The 8,868-nt window shown below is 42.2% G+C and overlaps 1 protein-coding gene across 1 annotated transcript in view; it reads right to left on the minus strand.

Moving 5' to 3' along the window:
• LOC104545102 (transmembrane protein 2-like) overlaps positions 1-8,868 on the minus strand; it is a 45,575-nt gene that overhangs the window by 16,745 nt on the left and 19,962 nt on the right. Inside the window, exon 14 of the mRNA XM_010190151.1 lies at positions 3,246-3,454. Within this exon, the coding sequence (XP_010188453.1) occupies positions 3,246-3,454 (209 nt within the window). The remainder of the gene's footprint in view (positions 1-3,245; positions 3,455-8,868) is intronic.

Raw genomic sequence — 8,868 nt, forward strand, 5'->3', positions numbered from 1 at the left:
CCTTATGTTCACTTGCCAAACCATTCAGCAGTTACTTGTCCTGCAGTGCCTCTTGCCATCAATACCCAGCCGCCTTCTCATCCTCACAGGGAAACTCCCAGCCATGAGACAGCCAACCCTATGTATAGCTTAAAAAGGCATTTCTGCTGAGACAGCTATGTTCCCCAGCAGCCTGCAAACACAGCCCGCGGGTCTCAGCCCTGGATTTATATTTGCCCATCAGTCAGTCAGTGACACAGCTCTCCTGCCTCATGCAAACAAGTACATCTCTCATCACGAGGGAAGTTGGCATCTGTGTTTGCACCACATGGCCGCAGATGGCAGCATATGGAGACACAGTAATTTTGTTTATTTTAGCTACATATTTTTTTGGAAGTGAAGAAACTGAAGAATTTCTCTAAACATGGTTTGAATCAGTGTGAGGAAGACACAGGCACCAGAGCAACCCTTCAAGTGCTCACAGTAGAAGGAAAAAGATCTGCTCGGTGGCAGTGCCCTAACTGGTGTCCTCCTCTGCTGAGTAAATCCACCCAAGCGGTGTCTCTGAACTCACTGGACAAGATTCGCAGCTCGCAAAAAGCAGCACTGCCAATTTCAGCTGAGTCGTGTGAATTCATCCCAGCCGGCTCCTGCCCGCCCCAGGAATATCCGGACATTCCTGTCTTTTACAGGACGTCTGAACTGGCATGACTTCTACTGGGTCTTTCTACAACACTTCAGAGGCAGGAAAAGAGTTAATCGTGCAAGTGTTGCTATGCCTGACCTCCACAGAAAGCCCAATCCTGCTACACATCTCCCTGTCAAATTCCTTATTTCCCCTCTGACCTTCCTTCAGCCAGCGCAGAGAAAATCGCTCCAGAAGCACGAGGGCTGTCCAGCTGCAAAGGCAGCATCCCGGATATATCTATCCATCATTTTACAATGACACAACTAAAAATAGTATAATTGTTCACTCAGGTTAGGTCTGAAATTATTAATCCTAGAATAGTGCTACTAAAGTTCATCAAACATTTTTTTGGCTTGCATCACATATTCTGCACAGATACTGCTATTTTAAAAGCTCATTTTTGGGCAGTTTGTTCAGTATTTTGGATCAAAAAAGAACAAACAAAACATAAAGCCACTTGACACAGGTAAAAGTCTTCCCCAATTTTCTAACTTTGATTACTCTGGGCTCCACGATCGGAGATTACTTCCACTCCAGAAATGACTGGAATGCAATGTTTAATAAAGGTCATACGCTGAACTGCTTACACAGGCACTTGTTTTCCTTCAAACTCTTAAATCTTCTTTTTCACTTCAATTCCTTTACTGTTCCATGGGAATCTCATTTCTCCATGTTTTTTCACGCAGTCTGGATGTTTCTCTATTGCCATTGCATCAGCCGTCAGTCTCGCATTAGTTAGCACCCAGCATACTTGAGGTGTACACAGAGCAGCCACGCATTTCATTCCCAATTATTTCTTAGCAAGACACTCCAAATGAAATGAAGTAAAGTTGTGGTTTTCCTTCGTTACAGTATATTTCTTGTTTCCTCTAAACACATACCTTGCCAACTGTTTCTGGATCAGAAAAATCTACAAACCTTTGCCCTGTTCAAATAACTGCTTTCACACCAGACAAAGAGAACCGCAACCACGTTGTGGTTTTCAGTAGTAAAATGGAGCGAAGTTGCTGCTTGAACAAGAGCTAAACTTCAAGCCAAGTTTTACCAAAGACCCAGTGCTGCCTTCAGATTTGAATCTGTGCTTGAGGACCAGAGGCCAAAGCTTTGGCAAGTATTAATTGGCACAGTGACAGAGTAACCACCACGTGCCTGGCAGAAGACTTAGCCCTGCAATTGCAAGGAAATAGCTAATCATTTTAAGACAGATAATAATTGCGAAGTTCAGCTTGTCCCCGAGTGACTAATGGGTTTCCTCTTCCTTAAAGTGCACAAAGTTCTATTAATATAGAAAACAGTGATTTAATTCTAATAATTCCTCTGTGACAGGAGTGTCCAAACACTGATCCTCCAGCGACTTGGTCATGGCCCTACAGCTACTACATCTTTAAATCGGGAGGACCAGGTATATGTCACTGGCTGTAATGGGCATGGATGAAGAGGAAATATTACCCCTCTTAGCTACATTTTCACAGGGCTTCATAATGGTAACTAAGGACAGTATTTTTCCCCAAATTTCTTCAGCCTCAAAGTTCAGGTGAACCAAACACAGCTCAAGCTTTTGCCAAAACTACCATAAGCTAAAACCACAGCAGTAACACTCTGCTGGAGGAGCAGAGGATGGGTGTGGGGTTTGGTAGATAATACTGGATGGTACCAGTGGTACGTGCTGCTTCATGCCCTTGGTGCCTCAGACTTTCCTCATGTCAACTAGCTAAAACCTGCTTTGCAAACCTGGGCTGTGTGTGGCTGGATTGTGTGTAACTGTGGAAGATTTCATTTGCATACCTCTATCCTTTTTATTGTATTGTGTTTTTTATCAATAACTGAGGAGCCCCATAAACTGCAGAACTCAAAGTGATGACCAGGGTTGTTTTTTTTTTGTGGTGCTCATCTCTTGCAGCATCTCATCTGTGCAAACCATGGGCATGTCTGTCACAGTTAAACTGACTGCGCTGCAGGACTCTCGTAATGGTTGTACCAGTACAACAAGCACAAGTAATTGCATGAAGGAACAGTACTAAAAATCTTAAACTGAAATTATACAAAATGAAACATTGCAAGGGAAAAAAGTAGTATTTCAAATGGATATACCCTGCCTTGATGTAACACTAGAAGAAAACACCTACAATCTTTCTGTACTGTGTCCTATGTTTTAAAACTTATTAAAGAGAAACAGTGACTCTAGTGCTATTTGGATTACAGAAGATGCAAAGCTCTGTGCACATACTGCTGTATTTCTGCACTTTATATATATGGGAGATAAATTATGTGTGCAGCAACTAGTACAAACAAATGCACAAGAGCCAGAGCTCTTCTGGAGAGATTTCAGGGACAGCAGGCCAGGACTTATTTGGATTCAGTTTCAAAACTTTCTGGAAAGAGAAACATCTCTGCACATTAAAAAAGCTCGAATGAAGCGAAAGCAAAGGCATCTCTCTGCATCAGTAAGCGCCAGCCATTAACACCTTGCTTCTGTGTTGCTGAGACATTTGAAAGGTCACACATGAGTAACTTGGGAAACAGATAAATCTCCAGACCTTTTGAAAACAGAGCATGTCCTAACAACATAGAGCAGTACCTGTTGAAGTTGATCGGGTACAGGATAACATCCTCGGGTGCTCTGCCATTCCACCGGATGATGTAATCCTGCTCAAGCATGACAACGGGCTGGTACTGCTGGTATGGTGCTCCTCTGTTCACGCCTTGCAACCGCAAGGGATGGGAATGGTATGCTGCTCTGGCGATGGATAAGGTCAGATTCTCAGGGCGTCTGGCCTGAATATAAAGCTGAGGGTGAAAGGAAAATGACAAACATATCCACTAAACCAGCCAGGCTCGGCCGTAACATGTGCATTTGATCATCATTGCCTGCAAATGGTTTTTGCCAATGAAGAGCTCAGAACATTTGGAAAGTCACTGAAACATTTCCAGTTCAAATAAAAAGGTAAAACAAAAATAGCATCTGCAGCCATTCATGGGGACACCGTGAAGTGAGATATGAATTCTACAGCACCGTAAAAATGTTCAGTATTCAAAATCTTAAGGGAGAAGGGTAATCAAGGAATTATCGCAAAGTAACTCTTTTTTACGAATTCAAATAACTGCACTTTAAAAACAGGCTTAGTCCATTGAAAATACAGAACACTCTTATTTCAGTGGGCTCTGGATTAGGTCCAGTCATCTAATGGAATCCACATCTTCGCTCTCAAGTAACAGACTAGGCTGAAATTTTGGGGACTAAAACTCAGTGGCCTGACTACATATGGACTTATTATTTGGGATTTCTAGCCAGTCCAGCTCCCAGTTACATGCTGAAAAGGACTTTACACTTGCATCTCCTCCTTGTGTTGAGTTTGAGCTCCTCAGAACCTCCAAAAGGCAGGCCATCTCTGCATACCCCTCACCTCGGCCCTGAATTCAGCAGCCTCAAGTTGAATGCTCAAGTTAAAAATTTGGGCCTCGTTTCAAAGAAGTAGTCCAAAAGTGGTTGTAAATGTTTTCTGGATATTCAGTCCATTTCTACTTTTACTCCATTGCACTTTAATGATGAGAACCTACTCTGAGTGGTATCTGCAGACCCTTGAGGATTAAAATGGATCCCAGAATGAGCAGCAGCCCATTTGCTCATTCTTGATGGATCAAAGAAGAAGAAATTATTTTTACAGATCTTTTTTATCTGTGAAACCAAGGAGGGAAATGTGTTTTCCTTTCACATTCAAACCATGATTGAAAAGTCAGTAACGTGCAGTACAATAAACCACATTTCAATCTCATTTGTCCCCACTCAGATGGGGAAGTGCTGAGATCAGAGCAGGTGAACAGTGAGGTCCCTTCAGACCAGAAATCCCATGAATTGGAAGAGGGCAATCCAATCCCTGTCCATGAAATTCCTGACCTCCCTTCTGTGATGCTGACTCATGTCAGTCCTACTGCTTGGGAGGTTTTTACCCCTTCAAGACTGCAATAAAGATCCACAGATTACTTTAGAAAAAACCCAGAAGAGTCATCCACCACAGGCTGATTTTAACTCCCAATGAGATGAATGAAACAGAAAAACCCCTTTGAGCTCCACTGGCTCCAGGTAGGTGAAACATCAGACAGTGCCCTGCACAGAGCTCTTGAGATGTCACAGCGTGACCTCTTCCTTCCTCAGCCTTTACTCGGTGACACCTTTACTCACTTGAGCTGAGTTTGGAAAACTTTATCACTTTTCTTCCTTGTATCTACCTTTGGAGGGACAAAACACTTGTGAATAGGAGTGAAAAGGAGAGTAACAAGGGAATTTTTTTCTAGAATGAAAAATCCATCTTCCTTAGCAACATCTCCATCATTTTTTGTAAGATCTACCAAAATAGTTAAGAGAAGAAAGTGGGTCATAAAGATACTCTAAAATATGAGAAGCAGTGACAGCTTAATGTGGTAGGAGAAGAAAAGCTAGTTAAGACGTTATAAAAATGTGATCCCTCTACTTGCCTGGATGGTTTAATGGACACAGTTGTCACTTTAGCTGCTTAACACTTCATGCTAAAAAGATGTGTCAGATTTCCTTGTGCTTACATGGCAACTTTCCCAAGTAGATTGTGAAACTGAGAAGATAAGTTCTTTTACAATTCATGGGGGATCTGCTGTTCAACTGGAGAGTGAGTATGAAGATAAGCAACATGTAAAGTGCAGAAACAGAAAATCTTGGTTTCTGAGAAAAGGTTAGCTTGCTTTCTGGTTTCTTTAATATCGCTTTTGTCCTGCTGTGCCCAGCTGTCAAGCTGGGGCAAAATACCTTAAAAATGAGACTCAAAATACACCTTCTCCTCTTCTGGTTGGTTGTTCAGATAAAGTTAATTTCCCATGGCAAAATATTTTCTCTATGAGGTTTCCAAGTTAAGACCTTCAAATACTTTCAGAAAGCAAAAATATATCTTTCTTTCTGTAAGACATGCTAGGACCAATTTTGGCCCTGAAAATGGCAGCAGCTTCCCTGGCATCAGCAAAACCACTTGATTTCCCATTGATGTGCATCAGAGATCAAAATTTGGCCTCTTCATCCAAATACAGACACCATCAGCTGAAAAATGTCTTGCAGGCTTTTCCTTCTTCCCACTGCGTGAGGTGCTGACACCCCTGAAGCCTGCAGATAACCCTGGGATTGTATGGTTTTACCTTGGAAAAGCACCATTCACTGCCTGCTCTTGCTTGCTTTACATTTAGGAGCATTGGTACCAAAAACAGCTACACAGGCACTGAATACACAATACCAGGTCAAGGTACGCAACTTGGAGATCCGTATCAGTGCAACTGTGAACACTCAATGCAAAAACAGAGTATACAGAAGTGGAATAGTTTCTATTGCCTGCACTAAAATAGTGACTAATTGAACTGGTGAAGAATCAACAGCATTGCCTAAAGTATTTTATAATAGCAAGGCATCAATTTTTCATTAATTCAAAATTGACACTAATGTGGCAGTCTCTTATGACTGTCTAACACCTTTTTAAGCTTATTAAAGAAAACAGCACGTACTGCCAAAAACTCTGGTTATTTCGATAAAGACTAATATCAAAAAAGAGAAGTTTTATAGCCTCCTCTGATGAGTTGCTGTGAAGTCTGCGAGGAAGCAGTAAGTGCACAGCTTCAACTGCCCAGTGGGAGCCAAGGCACTGGTCTTACATAAAAATCAGAAATGGTTTAGAAAACCCATTTACATTTTAACAAGTGATGCAGGTGTTGAGGAGCCTCCAGTTCAGCGCCTTTGGAAATCACACGCACCTACATGTAAAGAACTATGGGATGGGCCTCTCCCTACATTTTTCTTTTATTACTGGCCTTTGCAACAGCTGAAAATCAGGTTGATGGGACAGCAAGGACCTCAGTGCCCTGCTGACGGAGTCTGAGTGACTCACAGAGATTGCCAGAAGATGTGGTGCTGCCAATTCTTGTGATTTCCTTGTGAGTCTCCCTCTACTTGGTGTTCTTCCTCAATGCCTCAGTTTATTTACATTACAACATGAGAGTTTCAGCTGTCATTAAAAAGCAAAGGGGTTGGTCTTGTTTGGATAACACCAACCCCACAGGCTCCAGAATTGAAAGAGGAGAACAAAAAGACCTGATAGGTATTGCTTGGGTAAGTTTTGTCCTTTTAAGCTGGTCCCAGAACCCATTTTTGGTAGTGAAAGACAACACTGGAGCCAAAGCACAAGGCATTTCTTAGCACTCCCTGCTCAAGGGAGGTCTTGGACACCATGTGGGAAGGTGGCATGATGCTACCTGGAGACAGTGAGGAGGAAGGACCGCAAACCAACCACAGGAAGGTGGGAATGGCAACCTGAGTTGCCAGATTAAAACGCCCTCAGGAAAGTCTGTCCCTGGGATTTTATGGAACAAGAAATGCTGCCAGAAGAATAGGTTTTCCCCAGGCATTTCCTTTCCTGGGCAAATTAATATCCAGGAGAAGATGAGCATAAAAAGTAAATGAAAGAAACCAAGCATAAGGAATTAACTGAACTCTAGGCACTTTGCTCAGAAAGGATTTGGCTGCAGGGTTAGCTGAAGGACTTGGATCTCATTTTTCCACACCAAGCAGCCCATCCCTAGGCTGACTATCTTGGGCCCAGTTCAGCAGCAATATAAGAGTCACTGTTTCCTTGAATGGAAAGGACATTTTCACCTGCTTGCACTAGGGAAGAAGAAAAGTTCTTGTCTACCAGTGCTACATAAAAAGGAAAAGAAAAACAGATTTTGTAATAGAGTTGCTAAGATCAAAGCAAACCATCTTTCTTCATGATTGGATTTACTCTTTTAGGGTGAAGTATGACACTCAGAATTTAGCACACAAACAAATCATCAGTTTGTCAAGATGGTGAGAATCAAGATTAAGCTGGAATACTTCAACAATGATACCCTCCACATTAAATCAAACCCTGCTGCACGGGACCAATTTCTTCTACCATCCCCACATATATATTATTTCCCTACCCCAAACCCATAAAGTGAAGCATTTAATATGAACTTTACTCATCCTGCTGATTAATTGAAAAACACTGGTAAGTAATGGATCCCAGAGAAGCAAATGTTTATGCTTGCCTAAACCTAGCCAAGGAAATTTTCTATGGTGGAAAAACTGCCTCACCACATAGAGTGCTGTAACTGGGGCAGTATTAATAGAAATAAAAATACAAATGTCTACTTGTTTACAATTCTGAATTTAACTGTTAGGTTGCCAGAGAAGAGAATATAATTTCTCTACAGACACAGAGAAAAATATAAGTGCCAAGCACAAAACCCTGATTCAATGGGAGTGTTTCACAAGAGCCCAATGCTATTTCTGTCAAGTCAATAGCAAACCAGGGATGTAAGTTGAGTGTCTAGACACTTAAACAGCAAATGCTGTTCTCTGCTGCACAACTAAAGCAAATGTATACCTTTTTTTTTTTAGCTTAAGGAGATTGCGCATCATCTGGATTTGTCTGTGCACGTGTTATGTAGGTGTAGAGGTCTCAAAGACAATTGCATTCCCAAAAGTTTCATGCAGAAAGTTCCTTGGAGAAAGGGGAGCAGAGCGCTGTGTCTGACTGCTCAAAGTGCGAGCCCACACATTACTACACATCAGAAAAGCCACAGAGAAAGCACCTTCCCAATGCAGAAAACCCATGAGTTTAGGTTTGAAAACCATCCTGAGATGCAGCTGTTGGAAATCAGGGTCTGCTAATCCCCACGCTCACGAAACTGCATGTTACAAAGGGAAACCAGACAGCTTGCTCCTCTCCAGGCCATTTCAATGCTGCCCGGTCTTCAGGATGAAAGAAATAATGGTCCTTCCAAAAGCCACATCTTGTGTGAGGGCTCCCAGTATCCACTCTCCAACCTCACACCATGTGGTGCTGTGTGCGCCCACCACACACAGCCTTAATCTTCGGCTTGTTCAACACAAGGAGAGAGGGGACCTGGCAAGACGTCCAGGTAACTGGAATTTTAAAACAGGTCTGGATATCTTTTTGGTAAACACGTTAATATACTTTAGAAGTGGAGGAACAAGAAGAGCACTCTTACAGGTGTCTGTGAAAGCTGTGGTGAGACACATATTTACAGTATGCTCTATCCACACAAAAAGGTCTTGTCAAAATTTGAGCAACCTGTAATGAACCACAATCTGATTCTGAGGTCGCATTTTCCCTCCATTTACCATTCTCCTCTTTCTTTCTTTCCCT

This window comes from Mesitornis unicolor, unplaced genomic scaffold, assembly GCF_000695765.1.
Source record: "Mesitornis unicolor isolate BGI_N332 unplaced genomic scaffold, ASM69576v1 scaffold25538, whole genome shotgun sequence".
NCBI classification, from domain to species: domain Eukaryota; kingdom Metazoa; phylum Chordata; class Aves; order Mesitornithiformes; family Mesitornithidae; genus Mesitornis; species Mesitornis unicolor.